Genomic DNA, 24,302 nt, shown 5'->3' on the forward strand with positions numbered 1-24,302 from the left:
GAGACAGAATTATATATATATACACACGTAAATGTATAGATAATTCTGCAGAATCTTAAAACCGTTTTGATTAACATGCGATTAACATTTGACACCACATTGAATCAGTTCCAGATAAAAAGTTGACGCTTCTTAAGCATATACAATTCGAACTCGAATTTAACACCCAAGCATCGAATTTCGTTCCAAGTTGCGTAAGAAGAAAGTACCGACCGGTGACTGCGATTGCATTGTTCTTTATCGCCAACAAAGGGAGAGGTTTGTACACACCTAATGCAACCTGCATGTCGTTTGTCGATAGTAAGTCGATTGCAGGGTACCTCCAACTATTCGCGATAACACCTGTCTAATGCAGAAAGTGCTGCAACTGGTGCACACGTGTAACCACGTTGCATTCAAGGCTGAAATTTGCGGTAATCAAATTACGCCTCTTTTCCATTGTGTTATACTGTACGCGGTTGAAAACTAGACACTTGAAACAATCCGTTTCATTACCACAATTATCGTGCACACAGAGATATAATTTGCCGAATTTTTACCAATTATCGCGATCTGATATGGCTTACATAAATGTTGTTTGATCCAATGAAAAAATTGTGAACTGACGGACATTTCGTTCGCCATTTTATTGTATTTCATATATTGGATACATTTTTTTTTTTCTTCGTACGTAGGAAGCGAAATATGTGTTTAATGAAACAATTTTAAATCCGAAAAGTGAAATAAAATTTCATATTCTTAGTCCTTTACTTTTACATGAACAAGTTTTTTCTACGTTCCTTGTGTTCTTGCTTTTTATTTTCTCGAGGTATTAGAAATATTTCGAGATCCTTGTGCGTCTCTAAGTTATAAACGACATCCATCGGCTGATAGTGTAAGTCATTAAGACAGACTAGCATTGCCAAGTGTCGTCTACGATGTAGGTACATCATAATTTTATACCATTAACTTAGACGCGTGGTTTGAAAAATTTAACGATCCAAAAAAAGATAAAAGAGACTTCGCGAAGAAGAACTTAAAATTTTGACCGATGTCACGGAAGCAAGCTACTACGAATCGGCCTCTTGCTGTAGTCGTCGTCGATGTCGTGGAGATCCGGTGGATCCGTGTAACCGCTGTCGTCGTACCTTGTGCATCGTGATCCCGGTGAGATCGGCGGATGAACAGGATGCACCGGGTGAATGCTGAGTAACATAAATAAACATCGCCACAAAATTCTCTTCAAGAATAGTGTAAAAGATTAAAAAGATCATAAATTAACAGTTTTCGAAATTCTTCTTTCCCGATTTTTTAAATGCATTTTCATCTACTTGGAAAAAAACGAAGATCCAAACTGAAGCTGGCGTGATTTTCAATTCTCCGATAAAGCTTACCTTGTGCATCTGGAGGGACTGGCTTCGAGAGGTTCGTCGTATCTTCTCGAGAGCATCGTGAAGTCCCGATGGGCAGAAACCATTTTCTGTAGTCTTGATATGATCTCGTAATCAGGTGTGCATATCGGTTCGGAAAGCAACTTTGCAACGGAGACTCGAAAGCTCTGTAGCTGAATTTAAAAAATGCAATTAAAATCATCATCACAACCGATAACCGCATTAATTACTGATAAACTTTTCGGCTGTGACCTGCCGTCGAAATACAGAACGATGCTGTATAATTAGTAACTCTCTCACGAAAACTCGAGGCGCATGCCGGTTGTGTCAGATTGCCAAAAGCGATTCGATATTCCGCAATATTTCGCACGTGCTTCGGTTCACGATCGACCTCTGCAAACTCGCCATTGAAAATTTCTTCCTATCTTGAATGTATGTATAAGTAATAATTTCAATAACGAAGCCGATTTCCATGTACCGTTAGACTCTGATATCACTCGCATTTTTTTTTTTTTTTTATTATGCAATTCTTCCGTTTAGTTTTTTCTATTTCATATTCATTATTTCGTACCTGCGATTCCCTCCGCGTGACCTCCGCCAGGTTTTGCTTAACCTGCGCCAATTCATCCCTAAGAAGTTGCAGCGAGTGATCGTTTATGGACCTCTCTTGTTCACCGGTTTCAGTCACAGTCCTCATCTGGTCCTTAAGCATGGTCAGCTTCCGGTTGTACCTGGTCCGCAGCATCTCGCTTTCGACGAGTCGTTTTTGCAGTTCTTCAATTTTCCTGCTTCGCTCCAGAGCCGCTATCTGTATCAAGCGAAGAAGAACAGGGATCGAGAATCGAACATCGATGATACGCAGGAAAAGGAATCAAGTTTTAATCGGTCTTTCTCAATCACCTCACTACCGAGGTCGATAATTAATTACGAGGCTTCGAAAAACCGCGCAATTACGCACCGACACGCGATTATTTGCTGCGTCGTCGGTGGGTTTAATTATTATACTCAAATTTCATCAAACCACAAAGCTATTTAACGACGCGATCAAATTCACCTTGTAATCAGCAGCCTCGGTGAGCTGTCCGCTGATCTCCCTGTTCCTCGACTTTTCCTCCGTCAGCTGTATCTGAAGTCTATCGATTTGCTTCATCAGCTTCTTCACTCTGTGTAAATTCAAAGAAAATTTTTTTTTTTTTAATTTACAGACATTCTATGGGCAGCGGATCTTTCGCTGAAAATATGGCTGCAAGTCCTGTCATCTTATTTTGAAGAAATAACAGCTATACCACGTGCTGCTTTGCACTTGATCAGCAACGGTTCAGAACGCCGAAGAAATTGCTTTATGATTTAATAGCTACTCGGCACAAAAAGACATCTTGCAAATTAATACAATCCACCGATCTTTTTTGCCACTTTACTTTGCATGGGATCCATGCTTACCGAAGATTGGCCTCGTCTTTTTCAGACTGCAGCATGTTCTTCATGCGAACACTGTCTTCCTGGAGAGACAATTTCCTCCGCAGAAGATCCAAGTGCAAATCTCTTCGCTGGAGCTGTTCTCTCAGGGTTCTTATACGGCGTTGCAGCTGGTAAACTACCGACGTCTAGAATGATCGTGAACGAGTTGGTAAAACAGCACACGCGTTTTGTTTGGAAAATAAAAAATCTTTCGCACTCGAAATCCGGGAGATCAGTAAAGTCGTTGAGACGTTAATCGTCTCTCCATTTGCTTGTATTTTTGCTTAAGATTTTATCAACTCTCCTAGATTTCATTCTGCTCATCTAAAGCACAGATCAAATGAAAAAAAATGGTGGTAATGTCGGCTAAGACCAAATAAAAACGGCAGAGTTTTAGCTGCACGCGACGAAGTTGATGATAATGTTGCAACTAAAATATCATGATAATTGCATAGTGAAATGGATGTTGAAGCGATTTCTTACAGTGCCTCTACATCTTCACTACTGAGAGCTTACTTCTTTGATACAAGGCAGTTCGTGGAAGGAGCGCTCCCGACGAATCCTTGGAAAAGTTGTGTAGTTGCAGCACAACAGCTAAGCACACATACACACACGCACGTATATTCATATGTGTAGACCAACACATACTTGATTTTTTAATTATTTTCCACTACTTTAAATCCGAAAACAAATAATTGAGGCGAATTTCTTCAGCTTAATTTACTCCAGACTCCTTTTACCGGGTCTCACTACCCTCCAAGTTCACTAATTCACTCTAATTGAATCTCAAGATTTCAGGTTTTCAGAAGTTTATAATGTAATTGATAAGACTGGAAGGAAAACTTCCTCCCTACATCTGGACTCATTACACAGCTATTGTCCAGATAAAATTATATGTGTAAACCATCGGGAAGTTCCGTGTTTGATCATGATGCAGGATCTAAAAAATAAATATCATGGACCTCACCTTGTCTACCATCTTATCGCACTCCAGTTTGGCAAGTTGTTCAGCGCGTACGAGAAGGGACTCGGTGTGAAGATCGATTCCAATTTCCTGCGAGATTTCGTCCATCTGCATAGCTTTTCCAAGTCGATCGAGAAAAGCCATGAACTGAAAATGATCAGACGTTGTATCGACGTTGATTAGATTCGTTTTTTGGTTTGGCGGACTCAGCGCACCTTGTTAAAAACGCAGCTAAGCGGAATTTCTCTTACCGTTTGCTTGTCGCGGCGGAGAGATTCTCGAGAAAGCTCGCAGCTCGTCAGCTCTGATTCGAGCTTGTGAATTTTGCTTTCCAATACCGCACGCTCTTCCTCAAGCGAGCGCACCTGCATCATCGTAGATTCCGTCATTTCAGTTTGACGATTGGACGTGTCGTGTGCCACGCTCAGTTTATCCCTCAGAGCTTGAATTTTCTGAAATATTGAAGCAGCGGTTTATGTAGACATTTTTAAACTTCTCACCCACACTTCTGAGCAGCGATCTTTTATTTATCTATCTTCGTAATACAGCGAGTCCAATTGATCCTTGAGCTTACCAGTTGCTGATCCTTGTTCTCGGTAAGTATCTCGCGAATTCGATCCTTTATAGCGTTCTCATGCGTCTCGACAAATCTGTTCGGGTTACTGACGAGAATCGCCATCGACTCGAGGAGATGCCTGAGCTCGTTTTGCACCCTTTGACATTTTTCCTCGCGTAATTTCAAGTCCTCTGAAAAATACGCGGGGGATTATCCACTGTCTAGATTTCAGCGCGATGGGGGATTAACGGAAAAATATGAAACGAGGGACCACCTCGAAGTTGGCAAATCAGAGCCTCTTGATTTGAAATATTCCCAGTCGCACTGGTTATGTTCCTGTTTGCATTTACGAGCTTGTCTCTCAGATCGTTCAGATCCCTCTCGGCAACCCTCAACTGCATTTCGACGCATTCTTTTTCCTGGGGGTGAAAAACATGGAAATATATTCACGTATCGATTCCTCCGCATCTCGCAATTACCCGGCATTCATCTGTGTAATAATAATCGACCTGCCGGAGACGCTCCAAGTCGAGGAGCTGAGACGCTGCTTGTCTCTGCACTTGATCCTTGTCGACGTTGGCCCGGTCCAGAGCATCTCTGCAACTCCGTAATTCCGATTCAATGCTGCTTAGGTGAGACTCTGCGTTTGTGCTCTTCGATCGAAGTCGGTTTACTTCCTGGACGAGCTCCTCTGCCTTGTGTATCACCACGTCTGGACTGTGATGACTGCTGTCACAATATTCCACTCCTAGCGAATGCGCCAACCTCCGAACAAAGTCCTGTGAAATTTTATCCACGATTTTAATTTTCGTGCGATTTTCTCTAAGAAATTCCTTACTTTCTCATTCGTGATCGATCTCAAGAGAATCCTACAAGTTCTACAAGTTTTCTTTACAGATTTTTCGATTTTTCATTTACAGCGATTAATTCTGTAGAAGAATAATTTTTTTTCGTATGTAATGAAGTAGAATCTAGAAAAGAAAAACTTCACAAGCAAAGAAAGAAATGTTTGGCAAAAATATCAAGTTTCGCTATAGTTCGTATCAAAGTTCTTCCAGCACGAGTCGAATATCGATTCACCATATACCTTCTACTTCATCTTCGCACGTTAATCCGCTGGGAATATTTCTAACAAAGTAGCTAATCGATCGTGGACGATGAAGGATATTTCATGCACGCAAGGATTGCATATCCAATCATGTCAAGAGCGCTGTTAAATTTTATATGATTAAAGAAGACCAGTTCATGTAGTCATGCTTACTTGTAAATTGAGACGTGCTCTTTCCTTGAGTTGAATTTCCTCGTTAATGTTATGCTCGAGTTGCCGTATCTTCTTTTCATATTCGCGAACCTTGTCCTCGTGGTACTTGGAGTCCCGTTGCAAGCTTTGAATGGTTATTTCGCTCCTCCCCTGGCTGGCGTACAAAGTTCTTTCTCGTTCTTCAAGTTCCTGCGTGTAACGGATATGGTATAAAATTGCCTTGGGAGTACGAAAATTCGCTCGTTTCATTTTCGGGGAAATTGCGGAGCTCGACAAAAAAATTCAATCAACTCTATACGAACTTGTATACGCTTTTTCAGACTTGAAATTACTGCATTCTGTCTCGCTGCCTGCTCCCTCAGCTGGTCAGCCTCTACCTGTAGCTCGACCACTCTCTGGTCACGGGATCTCACTGCACTCTTCATCTCTTGCAGCTGTACACAGTAATCAATTAGTAATTAATTCGTCAGTTTTACAGAAAATTTCTGCTAGATTTCCACGCGTTTACCATTTATCCAGAAGACAATACTTACATCAGTCATAAGACGGTCCCTCTTGTATTCTAGGGCAGCAAGTTCGCTTCTGAGAGTCGTTGTCACGTCATGCGTCATTGCATCGTCCGATTCCTGCATCTGTTGGTGCAATCATATCGTCAATTTAATTTTATTCTGCGATTGAATGAAGTCTTTCTATAGAAAAAGAAAAGTCAAATTATCCCTCTCTATGAAGCTATACCAGAAAACGTTGATTAACTCACCCATTGAGTATAATTGTACCCATTGCATTTTACGCTCTGCTCAATTTGCCACGGCAAGCACCATAATGAGAAAAAAACATGCAGACCTACAGAATTCTCCTAAAACTTTAACGATGACCTCTCTATCTCGAAGCAGTTGAAACGAGAGCACAGCAATTTTTTGCGCCTGTTTACTAGCAACCAAACGTTCGTACATGGCAGTTCGTTATTCTAGTTGCCTATGCACAGGCGGATACGAATTTTAAAAACTGGATTGAAAAATACGATCAAACTCTTTGATAATAATTGTTTCAACACATAACTAAGACAACACACCAAATTAAATCCAAACTTTAATTTTAACCACTTATTTTATTTATCGTCGGTTTTATAACGAGGCTAAACCACCTTTGTGGGGGAAACGCGATTCCGTACCAAACGGAGTTGAACGAGGACTGGAACTGGGGAAGATCGTCGGGGTTGGTTATGCCGTATATTATATATTATATCTCCGATCACTATTTCGTGACCAAACTCGTGCTATGCACGAAGATGACTTTGAGGCCGGCATGCTGCTCGGCTATAAATAAATCAGAAACCAGGTATTTGGTGGATTATGCTTAACTAAGTTGAGGTCAAAAAGATGGTACCTACCTTGCGCAGGAATGCCCTACATAAAACGGGGGGGGGGGGGATCTATCTGAAAGCTATAACCAATAATTGATTCTCTTCGCGATTTATTCTCTCCGTATAATTCTTACCACCTGTTATCTCCTATCTCCAAGGGGTACTCTCTACAGAATTTACAGACAGATAAGACAGCTAGCTTTTATATCTCATGAATTTCACCCAAAGATGATTTCCCTTTCATATATCGATCGCCCTGTTGTAAAATATGCGTCGTACGTATAATTGTTGTCGTTTTTCGGGTACACAAATAGAACAGTGCAGCGATGAGGCTACAAGGGGAACAGCCCAACGAATCGAATCGATTATTTTCAGCGCTATGGTAACCTGTCCTTTGCCCACCTGCAGGTCGATATACCTGTTTCTTTACGCAGCGTTATGTATGCTATGCCTTGTGGTCTTTAGTCCCAATTGATTAGCAGTCGGAGCTTAACTGGAATTGACCACTGATTGAAAGAACTCGATTCGTCGAATGATTCAATTATCAATTCCACAGTAAATTATCGTGGAAGAGACCAAGAAAATAATGTTTGCGTCATCAAATTCAAAGTTACTATCAATAGTGATTCAATTAGTGTTAGTCACCGTGTGAGAAGATTTATACGCGATTTTTGAATATTTTTTACTCGATGGGCAATTTTGAAATAAAACAAGATATTGAGTTTCCTGAAATGGATTACGCAGATAGTGAGCCTTTTCGAATCACAAAAATTGAAATACATGATGGGTGTACTTGTCGTGATCTGAACCGCTGCAAACTAAAAAAGCATCATTAGAAAATTTGAATTGAAACCTTTTGCGGCGAAGAAATGCAAAGTGTTTCGAATATCTTGAGGTCCTCGTCACTGTTTCCTCGTGATGTTTCCGTTGCTTCCTCTGCAGGGGATGCCATTGTTTTTGTTCAAGGTAACTTTAAGGCTCACTGGTCACGGCATGAATTAAATTAACTTTTCGGTACATGCGTAATATTACTAATCAACACTGCACTGAAGTTTAAATTACTGACTGACGAGTGTGAACGTCGCATTTTAACGGATGAACGACCGAAGTCTCGCGGTTCAACTCATCGGGCCGAAATGAAAATTGTTTCACGTGACGATTGAATGTCAACACTGAAGGGAACCTGGTGCTCGGCGCCATTTCTCCCCTCGCCCTGAAGATAATCGAAAACCATCGATCCAAGAAAATAACGAACTTCTTTGACAAGGATGCGGAGCTTAACATTTCGTTACGTTGCTAGGAGTGAAATCAATGCTACACATACGCAACCCACGCGTGCCTCTTGCACACTCTAAGCATCGTAATCCACTTCGTTAGAGCTCTTTGCCCAAATAAATACTTAGAAACGAATTAACAAGCTACCGATTAATTTCAGACGTGCGTGCATAGATACGTGTAGTATTTTTGCATATTCACTCAAATGTTGTGATAAAAAAGAAATCGGTAATCGTACCATAGTCAGTTTCAAGATCCAGAGACTCTTGCAATTGCTTATAAACAAATGCCAAGACCAAGGCATGTAATTTAAAAATATTTTGCTCGTCTAATTTTCTCGACTCGATACAAAATGAGCCGCGATCGAGACTTGGATAATTAATTACAGAGTAAATTACATCGTAGCTAGTAAAAGTACTTTAGTCTTGGAATCCAACAACAGCTACAACGTTATCTCTGAATACTGCGTCTTAAATCGATTTCAATCGATAACAATCAACCAAAGTTAGCAGAATGTAATAAATAAAATGTTCGTTCAATTTAACGCGTAATCTAGAAACCAAGCAAAACTTTTGGCCTAAACACATCTTGAACAACCTTTAAAGATTTAAAAATGCAGTCAGCGCGCTGTTTGAATTTAAACACTTTGGCGCTTAAGAACTACTTTTCTCGCGCGAGGAAGCTTGTCCGGTGTGAAGCGGCCAGCTGTCTGGCGTAGTAGTTCGAAGTGTCGCAGTCCAAGATGCCATACTACGATTTCAACTCGTTCACAGGTCGAATTGCGGAAACAAGACACCCGCAGCCGTTTTATCCACTCGTGAGTGAATTCTGTAAATTATCAACAATTTACTTACGAGAAATATCGCACCCTGTGAACTCACGGTGACCATGAGTCGAAGTCTCGCTGTTTTTCGTAAATCCTGAAACAACCGAATACGGTTTTCACCTCGCGAAAAGCAGACGACTCCATTTTTCATTCATGGTCGAAACCTGTTACGACATCCAATTCTTATTCAGAAATTCGTTCGAAATATTCCGACTGAGATTATCGGACGAAAATTGTAATCGTAGGAAGAAAAGAAATTCATCAGTTCTTAAATTACGATGCAGTTACATTCTATCTAGAGATTGCATTGCAGCCTGTTCCTTCTCGGCCCTGACATAACAGCTCTATCTAACCATTTTTTTGACCGTAAATCGGTCGAAGATTTACCCCATCAGATTTGTCACGAGGTGACTGATTGATAACGGTCGCAAAAGTTCAACCCTTACCATCCGAAACTCTGTCAATAAATATGTCTACGAGTCTTGGGTCGGATGATAATTTTTCTTTTGATCATTGTGGATAACCTAAGCTAGCGATTCAATTTAGAAATGATATTCTTTCAGGCACCCCATCGTCTGGATCTTGCTGAGCCACCTAAAATCATGTACGCCTTACCGCACACCAAGCCGGTGCAGGTAGCGCCCGCTTCAACCTCTGTTAGGTCGCAATCTAATGTGCCGTCTGAGCTACTTAAGAAGTACCAAAAGTTCCAGGTATATCATTTATTCAAAAGAAATTTCACTATTCGAGTTTGCAGTGATCTTAACCAGTGAATTAGAAATACTGCCAAGATACTAGAACGTCGACTTATGTCTGCTTTGTTTTCAGATATCGAACAATCTCCCAGTGCATCTGAAGGGAGGACCCATGGACAAGGTTCTTTTGGGAACAACAGTGGTGTTGATTGGCGTTGGATTGGCACAAGGTGTCGATTTGCTCATCAAACTTGGCTTCCCAAAGAAATAATTCAATGTTCAAAACTATAGACCTGTATAGTGTATTATTATCAATATTACTGTGTCGCCTATGCGATGAGCACACATAGGCACTTGATTTTGTAAAAATAAACATTCGGAAGTGTGTGAGAATAGTCGTTAAACGAATTACGAACGTCTTGGGAAATCCTTTAATTTTTATTGCCCCTGTAGTTTTTGTTTTTTTATTTTAACTTTTACACTCCAAATCGAAGCCCGAATGATCTCAAGTTGAAATAGGCTGACAAGAATCTACTTTCATTCCTCAATCAATTACTTTCAATTCAGAATTTTCAGTAAATCTGTATCTCCTAACTTCGGTCAGAGAACTCGTCCGTTACGTAAGTATTTTGTCATTGTTATAGGTTATGTTAGGTTAACATCAAGGATCTCATTCACGTTGCTCGATCATGATTATATATTTATTTGTTTAATTCTGAAATCGACCCGAGCTTCTGTTTTCGCGCTTATTGTGCCATAAGTATGATTTTGAATGATTTTTTGCTAGCATCTACACATGTAAGCATTGCGATGACAGCAACGAGCAGACGGCTTGTCCGTCATGTCAAGTCGATCGTGATTTCGTATGTGGGCGTATTTCGATGCGAGGATACTTGTTATTATAGAGTAACGTAGGAATATCTTTGGCTAATCGGGATGGAGAAACCAATAAAGCCCAACATCATGTTTCACCCGATTATTTCATCGATACAAAAGATCGCTCTGTACGAAACAAAGTTTGTAAGTAAACATAACCTCAATCTTTGACGTTTGCTTTGCCAATTTTGATACTTTCCTCCTGTCATTTAAAGTATGTATAAACAATAGACGTAAAATAATATGTGAGATGAAATAGAGTAACAGACATGCGTTTTTCAGTGCTTCTATTTGATGGGCTCGAACAATACGCAGACGAGATTTCGCGTTTTGAAAATCGATAGAATGTCCCCAAGGGAGCTCATAGTTCACGATGACAAAAGGGAGTACACGAGCGAAGAGATTAAGGATCTAGTTAACAAAATCGATATTGGTAACCGCAGTCGGATGGGACAGCGAAGCAACACTGGTGGAGTTGCCCGCGTTGTATCGGCGTTTGGAATAATTGGTAAATCATTCAGCAACATGTTAACGCGCTACTTGTGGAGAATGCAATAAGTTGGACTGGGTGTTGGATGATGGACGATCAAGTTTACCCAGATATCATCATCCTCATATGATTTTAGATTAGTTACTGCTAGTTGAATGCAAGTCTTACTCAATTGCATGTGATTTGCTTTAGACTGTATCACGTTTCACCGAGAGTTCTTCTCTTGTATAATTCTCATTGTTTCTTTTTATCTTTTTTTTTTTTTTTTTTTGATCCTCTTTTTTGCATAGATATCCTATTTTAGTCTATTCGTAGGAAATATTGGGTCTCTTACACTCGCAGCTTTCAACATTGACTATTTTTTTAGTCATCCTTACCTTGAGTCTGATTAATTGCTTCTGTTTTGAAATTGTCTGATTAAAACACGAACAAATATTGCTTGTCCGCCGTCTTGATTTTGTTCACTTTTATTTGAGGGCTGGGATGGAAAATGCGCATAAGTAAATAAATATGGTTTCTCAAATAAAAATGTGTCAATGCATTCAATGAGAATAAAATATGACGCGAAGCTTTTGAGAATAACTTCTAAGCTGTCCAGTATGTAAATTATTCAATACTTTAGTTCAAACTCTTTCTGAAAGTTTTGAGATTTTTATAATGATTAAATGGAATTCTGACTAATAGATATTTGTAATAAATTTATACTTACGATTCAATGCTTGAAAAAAGGATACAAGGCTCATTTTGCTCCTAGTCTCTCACTTATTTTATTCACGTATTTGTCATAAGTGAAAGGTTCGTAAAACCTAAACTGCGCTCAAGAGACCCAGTTCACTCACATTTATACTCGCTACTAAGGCAATCTTAATCACGAACCAACAACAACCTGCGAGGCTACTAACGAAGAGCCGCAGAAACAAGAACCGCAAGCATCACAACATAAACCAACCCAAACACGATTCACCTGGAAGACAATTTGGCAACGAGATTCTTTTCCAAGGCTAGTACCGGCTTTTGGCCTCCTTGGTAAGGCTTACCACGCTCACTGACAATTAGTTACATCTTACTCATAACACATGTCACATACTTCGTATTGTTCATTTTTTGTTTGTAATCATTTTTACCTTTAATGTGCTTCAGTAGGCAGGCATGGGTTGGTGTTGAATAAAATTCGCATGAAAGTATCGTCAGCAATAGATCACGTAAAATCAAAACGTCTTGCACAGCTGCCCTGTATTTTAGTATATTAGAACACGCTGGCTTCACTTCTATAAAAATCATCAGCATGTTCATTACTTAGTTACAGTCAAGTGTGGTCTGGGTAACGATTATTTGGAGGAAGCATATTTTCATGTATTCAGAAGCATTCGTGCGTACATCATCGTCAGTCATGAATTCTTAATCCCAAAAATTTATATAATTTAAATTAGCGTGAAATGTTAGTTTAATATAACTGATGTATCTTCCGCACGATCCATTTAGTAGTGCTGAGTCGATTGTCAATCCTTATTGTGCATAGAGCAAGCTCCGCAGTTTAAGATCGTTGACGTTGAGCTAATTAAATATCTTAATTATCTTGAAACACATTTATACCACTGTCCCGACATGATTCTGGCAACTTACGAACCTTCTTTCTTCTCCATTAGGGTTCGTCCGTTTCTTGGAGGGCTACTATATCATTCTGGTTACAAAAAGGTGTCGCGTCGCTGTAATTGGTCACCACACTTTATACAAAACCGAGGACACTGCTATGATTTATATTCCAAATGATACAGTCCGCCTATTCCATCCTGACGAACAGAGATACGTGAAAATGTTTCAAAACATCGACCTAAGCAGTAATTTCTACTTCAGCTACTCCTACGATCTGACGCAGACCTTACAGTTCAATATGGCGCCACCCAGGCACATCAAATCAGACATTCCAACAGCAAATCCAGAAAACAAAAGTGAAGCTGACGATGTCGAAGATTCTGAAGATTTTTTCAACATGTGGGCCTTTAGAGAAAATCCAGAGAGCAGCGAGTATGAGAACAATGCGTTAGCAGCTTATTCCAAGTGCAATTGGCCGGTTCACTGTTTCAATGTAATTTTTTCAATGCATAGATATAAACATCTGATTTTCTCACTTTGTCAGATTCGATGAAAAAATCGTCAATTACGGAGTGCGCAGTAATCCAAACCGGCGTTTTGTTTGGAATTCACACCTCCTGCTACCCGTAGAAAAATATTTACATCCCGACTGGATTTTATACATAACACACGGATTTATTGGACAGTCAAATATCAGCATTTTTGGCAGGTCAATGTACGTTACTATAATCGCTAGAAGAAGTACCAAATATGCAGGGACCAGATTCCTAAAAAGAGGTGCAAATTTTGATGTGAGTTGACAAGTTGATCCAACTCAATTTCGTCTTCACTTGCAGGCTGCACTTTTCAATAATTCAGCGTATAAAGTATATATAATTCAAGTATAAACTTTAATACAATTCAGGGAGATGTCGCAAACGAAGTAGAAACTGAACAGATCGTCCATGACTCTGGTATCAGCTCTTTCAGTCACGGGCACTTCAGTTCCTTTGTACAAATGCGCGGCTCTGTCCCTGGCCACTGGAGACAGGACGTCAGTAAAATGGTACCCAAACCTACAATTACTTGCGATCTGACTGATCCTTACGTCGAAACTGCAGGTATGGAAGGTTTCTTTCAAAATATAACACAATGCGAACAATAAAAAACATGAAGTCTGGATATTAAAAATTGCTGAAATTAGGCAAGTAATAAACTTAGCAATCGTGAGTTTATTGCAGGTGCACATTTCAATCAACTATTAAAAAGATACGGATCACCAATCATAATATTGAATCTGGTGAAGAAGAGAGAAAAAAAGAAACACGAAAGCACTTTGAGCGAGGAGCTCAGTATGGCTGTGAGATACTTGAATCAATTCCTACCACCGGAACATATTATACAATATATCAGTTTCGATATGGCTAGAAAGAATAAGGGGTGAGCCTTAAAATGCTATTTTATCATTCAAAACCTTCGTAGCCCATTTTACTACTAATCTTACAGTTATGATATTCTTTCAACAGCAAGGAAGCAAACGTGATGGGGCGACTAGCAAATATAGCACACAGTGCTGTACTGAAAACAGGAATCTTCCAATCACAGAATCCGTACTACAACCAGAGAAATTTATTCTCAACAGCTAATAGTAACAGGAAACCTCACAGGAATGACTTCAATCCGACCCTTTTAGGCACGACAAGAAATGATTCGAAAACAACGCTCAACTTAAGTTTACCACGAATAAGTTCCCCCGGTCAATTTCCATCGGATCGTGACAGTAATTCGAAGGCGTCAGGACGTCTGGAAAAGTCGGAGACTGAATCAATTGAAAATAAAGTGAGACAATGCTTTGTGCGGAAAGGAACTCTGCAAACTGGAATCATTAGGACGAATTGTGTGGATTGCTTGGATAGAACCAACACAGCTCAGTTTGCAATTGGAAAATGTGCTTTGGGCTTTCAATTGTGCGCTTTGGGAGTGCTAGAAGCTCCAAAGTTGGAATTTGACTCCGACTGCGTACGGCTACTTGAAGAGCTGTACGAGGATCACGGTGATACTTTGGCATTGCAGTACGGAGGATCGCAGTTGGTACATAGGATAAAAACATACAGGTAAAAGAAACTGGGCTGTCAATGAAGAAAATGAATTCAATTATCTCGCATGTAGAAGTAAAAAATTACCGTAATTGATCCTGTTTCCAGGAAAACTGCACCGTGGACGAGTCAAGGCAACGATATCATGCAAACGTTGAGCAGATATTTCAGCAATACTTTCAGCGATCAGGAAAAACAACACACTATTAATCTCTTCTTAGGTCCGTGAAAGTACATCGGTTTTCTGAAAATTATTAATTCATATGGGTGACTTGGAATTTCGAAGTAACAACTGTCCTCTCAATGCTTAGGATTGTTTGTTCCGGAAGAAGGAAAAACTCCGTTATGGGAACTTGTAACTGATTACTATCTCCATCACAAGCCAGCATGTAAATATACTCGAAGAACAAAAGTATTGACTCAATGGTGGGATAGAAACGTTTTGAAGTGTCTTCCTTACGCTCTTAATGAAGTCACAAAGTCGTGTTCAGAAATGATCCAGTTACAGCACACGCAAGAGGAAATGGTAGACGTATATTACGATTATCATCGGTAAGATTATGCTTTTTAGTGCGAATTACTCCTTCACAAACCTTTACTGTTAGTTGACACAGAATTTGCATCTTAACATTTCAGCCCTCACGAATTATCGGTGTTACTCGATGTGTATGCATACAAAATAAGCCACTCGGTCAGGGATTTTATGCCTCATTTTACAACAAACTTCAGCCCCTTTGCTGTGCGAGTAAGGCCAGGCAGAAGACGAGAGGAAACGGGTAACAAAAATGCAAACATGAAAAATCCGTCTATGACTGGTCAAAGCAGTACCAGCAGTACAGCATCTAGTGCCAGGTGAGTAAAGCTTTGTACTAAGATCGAATTGGAGACGATTTCCTAATTTGTTAACGAGTTTTCCCTGTCTATTCACACAGTTCGAGTTTAGACTCAAGTTCTGACGATGACGAGAGCCACCAAAATGCTAACGACTCCCAATTGACTGCATCGAAGGATAGTTCTGAACTAGTTTCCTTTGAATCCTTTTTTCCGACAATGCGAGAAGTCTACGGAACCCAACCGGAGTCTCCAAAAAGGGCAGACATTCTTTTGTACAAAAGGTAAACAGGCATTCGTTGAATTAAGAAGTGTAATTACTTATACAAAGTATATTTTCAGGTACGTGCTAATAGGTCGGAATGCAACCTACCTAACAGATCATTCAAAAATACGATCTAAATTGGTTCAGCAGGCGTCCTTTCCAGAGTGTGTGAACGCCAAAGTTTCTCTTCCTGTTGTCAAAGACGCGAGTATCAGTATTTATGCACAATACGTGAGGAGAGCCAAGGTATGTAGAATAAATAATATTTTCATAAATAGTTAAATATAAATGGAAATTATAAGACCGTGATGTAAATTTTGGCTCTCGTTTTTAGATCGGTGGTTCTGTGCCAAATACTAATGACATGATTTTGTACGAAAATTATGTTCAAGAGCAAATGCTAACCAGACGAAACGGATTATGCGGAAGTTCATAATTCAATCATAGATATTAAGTTAATTATTTTTAATATATATACCTATACTAATTGAAAATGCATTTAAATTAGAGATATTTAATAATGATCTAATAAACGAACAGCCTCAAGACAATTTTGGATAATTTATCCGAATACCTTTCTACATGGGTGAAAAATTTGAAACCAATGATATTACCATTTGTTCTAGTCAATGTAATTGAAAGCGCGACTACTAGAAATATAAAGTAGGAAAAAAAAAGAAGTAAAATGGAATGATTCAGAATGTATAATTGATCACTTAGATTTTATTGGAATCAAGAATAAGAAAGATACAGGCGCACGATACATAGTTTGGTACAGATTCCATAATTCCCATGGCCTGGAGAAATGAATTGGGCAAAAGATCTACTTCAGCTTCTTCTTGGGGCGGATGTTGTTTGTGTGGCCACACTTCTTCTTGCGGCAGTTGGTAGCACGGGGATGGAGTCGTGCGTAGCATTTGCGGCAGATCATTTTGTCGCAGTTGTATTTCTGGGCAAGAATACGGAGCGTGGGTTCAATGACACCACCACGGAGTCTCAGCACCAGGTGAAGCGTAGATTCTGAAAATTGCAATGAAAGAATTAGTGATTTTCATCAATGTGTATGCACATATAATTTTCAAGAAATTTGGTATAATAATATTGCTCAATGAGTCCTAGTTAGTCGCTGCCAGTCTCAAGATGAATGATTATACTTCTTTTTCAATTGTATTCAATTCTACGTTTTTTATGTATACATATACATTCAATCATATCGGCAAAACATGATGTTTCGGGTGTGCTGAAACCAGCGTTTGGATCGAAGAACAACTAGAATTGAAAACTAAGACTTAAGTTATCCAATCATTGATTTTCTCACCCTTCTGGATGTTGTAGTCTGAAAGAGTACGGCCATCCTCGAGTTGTTTGCCGGCGAAGATGAGTCGCTGCTGGTCTGGAGGGATTCCCTCTTTGTCCTGGATTTTAGCCTTGACATTTTCGATGGTATCGGACGCCTCTACCTCAAGGGTGATGGTCTTGCCCGTGAGGGTCTTTACGAAGATCTGCATCGTGGCTCACCTGTGCAACAAGCATACACATTGCTATAAAAACTGTTCTTTATACAAAAATTATACAGTTGAGGAAAAGGAGGATTAAGGGCGGGGGGGGGGGGGGGGGGATAAATATTGTAGATCGATTTTTTTTAGAGGTGCACGCTGGTAGAAGCTTGATAGCATAACCTAATCCAACTGACTCGCGACTCCCATTAAAGGGTTGAAAATAGGGTAACTCGCTAGTAAGCGTTTCGAATTACGAGCAGACGACGCGGATGCAAAATCGCTAAGCATTTACGGTCGTTAAAATCACGCATTGAATAAACCTAATTGTATGAAACCAGAAGCACTCATACCGTCGCGAGAATCTGGATTATGACGTTTGTCCGAGAGCCGAATTGGATCCGGACTAGTGGAACCGTTGACTTGACTTAAATTGCTCCAAAACCGTCAATTAGGGATATATTGGGCGAAATCAGGGCGAGCGTTAAAAGTAAAACTGGAAAATTTCGTATCGAATGAATTCATCCCATGCGCATGGGGTCGACAGCAACGTTGTTTCCGAGCAATTGTTTTGTCAACATTTCGCTGGAATCGTTGCGGAAAATTTATCGAGCTAAGATCAGGCCGATTCAATATTGTTGGGATTTTCGAGCCCAGTCGACGGTTCCGCCCGGTTTTCGGTATCAATATGCGAAATATACAGAAATTACTCGACTCACCGATTCGACAACGTGCTTGTCGCAAGCCTACTTAACGGAAAGATTCGCCGTTAGAGGCGCTTCAACATCCGTTTCTCTTACGTTCGAGACTATCGATAAACGGGCCTCTAACGTGCGTCACTTTGCGGTCGAATCGTCGAGAGCTCGATTCTGATTCAAATGGGGATTAGAGATACTGGCGGGATGTTTTGAAATCGTTATTGTCAAAATCTTTCAAAAACGGTTACCCCAGAACGAATTTTCATGACCATTACTCTGCGGGTAAATGATGAGAAGCCGTGTTACCGATCCAGACGCTTCTTTATCAACGGAGCCGTTAACACAACCATCTTTAACTGCTTTCAGCCGAAGCTTGAAATCATGAAAATGTAAGTTTAAAGCCTCGTTTCTGCGTGAAAATAATAACGTTTCTCGATAATTCGTCAACCGTTGTTGAAATTTTGTTTTCTTCGAGGTGAAACGAGGTGATTTTTGTTAGATTTTTAATAGCTTCAATATTGCTTGATTTTTAGTACCTATTGCAGTTGAATTTCAAATAAAAGAGAACTTGCAATTTCATCCCAATTTTTTGCTATTGATTCCAAGGTTTGAATTAGACACTGAAGAAATTATTGGGAAGTCAGAATTAAGGAGAACTTGAATCCGTTTTCATGATGTCGTAATTTTTAAACGAACAAAGATCAGAAAGGTGTTGTTCCATTCAAAGTGAGTTGAGTCCATTTTGGTAAACTTTTTTTCATAACACTCAATGAAATTTGATTTTGCTCGTTATTTTTCTAAGTTTTGTAACCTTTCACAAAAAATTCTCCGCGTATAGTTACAGAATTTAGAAAATGCCACAACGAGAATGTTTCGTGGAAAAAAAATTTCTGCTCTTCATCTATTGTGCATAAAGCAAAGTATTTGTGCATAATTGGGTCATGATGACCCAAATCAAATGATCGAATTATTTTTTCCTAAACTATACTACGAATATTGGGTAAAAAAAAATCCACGGCATTTCTCTAGTATATATTAGTATACATTCGTATCGTATTCGTGTTGCATCAAATATTTTCCTGCTGTAACTTGTGGGAATTAATTTCCGCAAAGTATGCATTCTTGAAGCACCCGATGGCGATGTTGAACCCGGCGAACACATATAAGAACATCCCATTTAGGAGGTCCCAAGAGGCTGGGCCTCCGGGGTTGGATCGAGCAATATGCAAATTTCAGTAGTAACCCTTGAACTTTACGCCTGACCTGAATGTCCCTAGTCTTACAACGAGAAGGCACACCACTCGGGCCGAGTGATCGGGTTAGCCTATAATAGTATCCTCTACGCCAAGCACCGGGCTAATTATGTTCAAAGATCTTGGCTACCGGGTTATACCTATAACTATACATAATCTTTAATACGACAAAGCGCGATTCACGGGGATTATTCAAAACCTAACACCTGCGCCCCTAAAATTTTCCACGAGTTAAAATATCTCTCTTAGAGCTTAAATTGAATTCAAATGTTTCGCAACAAGTTATATAAAAATCAATCAATCAATCACCGAGTTTGATAAACAATCACATTAGAAAAAATTTGCACGTTATTCTAGGTGAAATTTTTTTACACGTATAGCTAGAATAAAACTCAAAAAATTAAGATAATAGCTCTCATGCGATGAAATTTTAACGACCAAGTTAGACTTTGTGGTTTATAGTGAAAACCTCGTGTCAAGGTAATCGAGGTCTTAAACGACTCTTTGATCACAGAGACACCCACGTTTTCCGGCGAATACTGCAGGTGTTCACTGTACAGCAGGCACCCGAGAAATGTATAATGCATTAGTTCAGGGAGGATCTGAGGGCGAAAGAGGCCGTTCTTACGGTCTTTTGCCTCAGATTTCCACGCCTTGGATGAACATGGACGAAACGAAAGACAGTGCCGGACACAGAAATACCTGTGCATGAACACAGCTGGTATACAACCCGTGTGCATAGGTGAAGAAAAATCGAGGCGTGAATGATTCAGTGCACAGGGGCTGCATTTCCTCGTCGTTCCATGTTGCAGGCTCTGCAGGCCGCAATGACGTACGATTCCCACATCGGCACACATATATATATATGCAATGTGCATTTATACATGCACGCGTTTATGTCACATACGTACGCGAATGCGGTGTGGAAGCGATCGATCGGTGAATAGCTGGCTCTCTGTGCGATTTCTGATCAGTCGACCAAGTGAATGGAACTGGTGGTCAGTGCAGCCGGGCAATCGAGGGTTAAATGACTCTTTACACATTTTCTGATCGGTGGACGCACCGTACTGCAAGTATATATAGGTATCTTTCATTGTGGGAACGGATACCGACACAAATCGAACCCGGATGGAGCGATCAATGAGGAAACGCGTAGACAGCTTGAATCGCGAAGCAGCTTCGTTGCAGTGCATGGGTGTAACAGGAAGAGAAAAGACAATCCGATCCTCTTTTTTACTGCTTTCCTAACGACGAATCTCCTCCCAGGTTCACCGGCCTAACGATCGCTCCTCAAATCGGATGTATGTACACTTACCTTGCGCGGATATATACGTATATATTATGTATATAGCTTCACAGCCATCAAACCGGATGTATTGAACCTCGGGCCGGTCCCTTTTCCCTATAAACCCTAGATGCCGAACTTCGTCCCAGAGATCATTCCTCTTCCATGGAAAGGTTCCCAGGCAGGGCAATATCGCACAGCCATTCATATTTATCACCAATCATCAAGAAGACGAGATATAATTTTGAAATTTCGTTGGGAATCAAGTTTAAGTCTGCGTCTAATTTATGTTTACCTGTAATTCATAGCCGATGAATCGTGATAAAATAATTCGGAAACAGAAGGATCTTTTCTTGACTTGTATTACACGAAACAATATCGCAAAACAAGTCAATTTTTTTAAATTATAGCAAATTTTGAGAAGAGTTAATAAAAATAATTGAAAAACCGCGATAAAGTTGAGGAATTTTTCATGACTTACGAATGACTTCGACACGAAATTAGTATCACAGCTAGGCTTGAGTCGCGGTGGCAACGCAACAATGTCTGCAGGGTGCGGACTGATCGATGAAAGTCAGGTCTCGGATTTCGACGGGGGCTCGACTTGGGTTTGGACGTTTTAGTCTCGATCGAGCGAACCGGAATTACAGCACTAAAGCCTCTGTCAAACGCAGCCGTTTCTTCGTATACTCTTTGTGTCCGGTATATATGTACCTACGTTTGTACCTTTCTTCTTCATCCCTTCTTCCCATCCCCGACACAGTCTCGCCCTTCAATGCTCGGTTCTTTTCGTGTCACACAACTCATAAATTATCGCAGCTCCGTTCTTCGCTCTCTGTATAGCCATTTTCAAAAATCGTTCGACGATACTGCACGCCGCCGTTAATCTCGACTAATGTGAAAAAACACGCTTTCCATGATCCTGTTGCTCGATTATATGACTTGCATTCTATGAAAAACTCGATTTTTCTTAGGCACCTATACTCATCCTGACGGGTAATTCTGGACTCATAAAACTCGTCTCGAGTCATTCATCATCAGCAACGGACGTCTGTTACATTGACAATGAAATGAAGCTTGATGGACCATTTCTCAGCAGAGTGTCATGATCGTCCTCTGATGGTCTCAAGCTGATTGTTGGTATATGGTTTCAAGGACGGGTTCTCGTAAAACTTGCACACGTTGCTTACAAAGCAATTATCTCACTCGTGTGTTCTAACGTTTTTTATAATCCATTTGTCGTTGGTTTTCCCGGGAAGTTAAGTCAAGCTCCGCCTGATACAAGACGATGGGAAGCCTCGACGCAACTTCTCGGGATGATAAAGAGAGTGGCAGATAACCCGCAAACGCGAGGTAAAGCAATATATTGTGCTCTGTGTGCAGGATGAGAAATAAAATTGAGTGAAGGATTAATCAAGGCGATGTTCGCTCGGGAAGACCGCGAGTCCAGCGACGTGCCATCATTCCAAACCGTTCAGGAAAACCTCCCAGGCTTACGTACGTCGAGAAGAACACGGCCGCTTTTATATACCAGATATCTACAAAGAGAGAGCGAGAGAGAGAGAGAGAGTTTTATTAAATTACGCGTCGATATTGGAATTATTGGGGCTCAATGGCGTTCCGAGTTGTTTCTGTAATTACAAAAGCTCTTTGCTTGCCTTCAGCCCTCTTAACATCCTAGCCCGCGAAGCCAAACAATAGTTAATTGCCGTACCTAAGGTTTTCTCTGTAGCTTACAATCAGCGTAATCTATTCTACTTTTCATTTTTTCTCCCTATCTATACACACCTTATATGCGCTCCTCTTAGTCTTCCTTCGTCGACAGATTTTCGCCGCCATTACTGTAATTCACGTTCGATCGTTTTCTATGTCTGTTGAATTATCGGCAATCGTCAACGGGAATATCGTCATATTTTACACCTAATGAACTGTCTTTCTTTTCATTAGACATCTATGTCGGTTACTTCCGTTAAGAAAGTTGGGGAACTCGTCGAATTACAACTCTATTTACAATTCCTTTGACAAGCATTTTGAATTTCACGTTACGAAATCCAAATTCAACTTTGTTTACTTTCATCGTATTTCTATTCTAAGTCACTTTGAATATAGTGAGAAAAAATTCTCCTATTAGTCGTCTGAATTCTACCGTGCACAAAATCTTGGCCAAAAAGTGGAGTACAGATTGCAATTTATTCATGATCGCAAAGACTTGAAGTAATGCATATTTATATATAAATTGAAGAACAATGAGCCTTTCTTATTCTCCGTGCACCGAACCGCGTCTCAAACTAAGCTTGGTCTTACCAAGTCCATTTTGACTTGTTGTACGGATTTGATATTCATTTCTGCAAAACTTTTCAGCAGAAATTTCAGTGCCCGTTTCTTTCCACGTTGAGTTATTCGAGCTTCTTTTTACGTTCGTGCACCTACATCGCTCGATTAGACAACAACTATGCGAGAATATTAGGGTGGTTAAAAAAAAAAGTTTCAGATGACTGTAACGCGTCGTTACAGATGCTTGAAAAGCTTGAATAATCAGCTTTAAGAGTCATCGAATGATTTTTAAAAATATTGAATAATCTTAGAAAATTTTAACTTTTGACGAAAAGTGAAATTTTTCCACGTTAAATGAATGGAAAATAAAAAAAAAAGATCATTTTTTGGAACCATCTTTTTTCTATCAAATATTAACATTTTAGGGGTTAAACGCGATAAAAAAAACCTTTTTTCTCTCAATAACCCTGAGAAATATGGTTGTATAAAACAGACATCAATTGCAATTCAGTTCTGACGTTTAAATTTGGGATTACCATTTTGTAACCCATAAAATCTGACTTTATGTGTTAACCAATTACTGAATAGAGAATCAGATTCCCAACCGGATGATTTCAATTAGCAGGATATCACAAGGCTAAACAACAACCAATCCCTCGCCTTAAGGGTGTCTCGAATAGCTGATAACCCAGAAAATCGTACCATATATAATTAGATGTAAGGTAACCCAATGACCGACTAGGTGATTGGGTTACAGTCAGTGATTAGTTACATAGTTGCGGCCGGTTAACTCAGCTATAGGTGGGTACACACAGAATTGTACCGTAGTAATTTCCCCGAGGCGAACTAATAATGAAAAGCTCATCTGAGTTAGGAAGATCATTAAACTATCACTGCGTATACTACTATGCTAGGAAACTAAATTGTAACTCTCATCGGCAGTCTCTCTCTCTCTCTTTCCATACTTGATTTTAGTCTCTCTCTCGATTCTCAACTCCTGATCCTTCGTCTACAATCATATATATGTATATTAGGGTGGCCCAAGAAAACGGACTTTTTTTTTTTGTGGATCATGTGACAAAATGTTGGTTTTTGATGTTTTAAGAGCCCACTCCAAAGGACAGTTCAAAAAAAAAATTTTTTAAGAGGTCACTCCACATTTTTCAAAACGTCAGAAATCGACAAAAATCGATTTTTTTTTTAAAATTTTTTTCTCGTTGCGGTATAATTTTATAGACAAAAAGAAATAAGTTTCCGAAAGTTTCAGTTCAAAATTTGAATTTTGCAAGGTCGCTCATAATTTTTTTTCAATTTTTTGGTGCATTTCTTTAGATCTTTTCGAGCGACCTTTTAATATTCATATTGAAATTTCATAATTTTTTTTTCTTTAATTTAGTA

The 24,302-nt window shown here is 39.7% G+C and overlaps 3 protein-coding genes across 6 annotated transcripts; 1 reads left to right on the forward strand and 2 right to left on the reverse strand.

The window, feature by feature from the left end:
• Positions 1 to 916: 916 nt before the first annotated feature.
• On the reverse strand, positions 917 to 8,041 carry LOC124406632 (coiled-coil domain-containing protein 170). Its single transcript, XM_046882112.1, has 15 exons — positions 7,826 to 8,041; positions 6,143 to 6,241; positions 5,912 to 6,043; positions 5,610 to 5,798; positions 4,858 to 5,127; positions 4,623 to 4,767; positions 4,367 to 4,539; positions 4,044 to 4,244; positions 3,796 to 3,939; positions 3,345 to 3,422; positions 2,811 to 2,974; positions 2,425 to 2,533; positions 1,942 to 2,178; positions 1,374 to 1,543; positions 917 to 1,184 (listed from the first exon to the last, which is right to left on the reverse strand). Exons 1-15 carry the CDS (start codon positions 7,922 to 7,924, stop codon positions 1,034 to 1,036), a joined length of 2,361 nt encoding a protein of 786 aa, XP_046738068.1. The 5' UTR covers positions 7,925 to 8,041; the 3' UTR covers positions 917 to 1,033.
• Positions 8,042 to 10,575: 2,534 nt separating this feature from the next.
• Positions 10,576 to 16,446, forward strand: LOC124406629 (polyphosphoinositide phosphatase). Of its 4 annotated transcripts, none has more exons than XM_046882108.1 (14): positions 10,576 to 10,788; positions 10,927 to 11,152; positions 11,993 to 12,160; positions 12,781 to 13,174; positions 13,272 to 13,518; positions 13,632 to 13,827; positions 13,948 to 14,146; positions 14,233 to 14,820; positions 14,911 to 15,023; positions 15,114 to 15,354; positions 15,439 to 15,654; positions 15,735 to 15,917; positions 15,976 to 16,144; positions 16,233 to 16,446. In XM_046882108.1, exons 1-14 carry the CDS (start codon positions 10,705 to 10,707, stop codon positions 16,332 to 16,334), a joined length of 3,126 nt encoding a protein of 1,041 aa, XP_046738064.1. In that variant the 5' UTR covers positions 10,576 to 10,704; the 3' UTR covers positions 16,335 to 16,446. The 4 variants fall into 4 exon arrangements, with proteins under 4 accessions (XP_046738064.1, XP_046738065.1, XP_046738066.1 ...); XM_046882109.1 differs by having other exon boundaries at positions 12,781 to 13,159; XM_046882110.1 differs by lacking the exon at positions 11,993 to 12,160 and having other exon boundaries at positions 10,577 to 10,788.
• Positions 16,447 to 16,603: 157 nt separating this feature from the next.
• Positions 16,604 to 18,248, reverse strand: LOC124406633 (ubiquitin-60S ribosomal protein L40). The gene is made up of 3 exons (XM_046882113.1): positions 18,114 to 18,248; positions 17,217 to 17,416; positions 16,604 to 16,918 (listed from the first exon to the last, which is right to left on the reverse strand). Exons 2-3 carry the CDS (start codon positions 17,404 to 17,406, stop codon positions 16,722 to 16,724), a joined length of 387 nt encoding a protein of 128 aa, XP_046738069.1. The 5' UTR covers positions 17,407 to 17,416; positions 18,114 to 18,248; the 3' UTR covers positions 16,604 to 16,721.
• Between the last annotated feature and the right edge of the window lie 6,054 nt (positions 18,249 to 24,302).

Source organism: Diprion similis, chromosome 6 (genome assembly GCF_021155765.1).
Source record: "Diprion similis isolate iyDipSimi1 chromosome 6, iyDipSimi1.1, whole genome shotgun sequence".
In the NCBI taxonomy this organism is placed as follows: domain Eukaryota; kingdom Metazoa; phylum Arthropoda; class Insecta; order Hymenoptera; family Diprionidae; genus Diprion; species Diprion similis.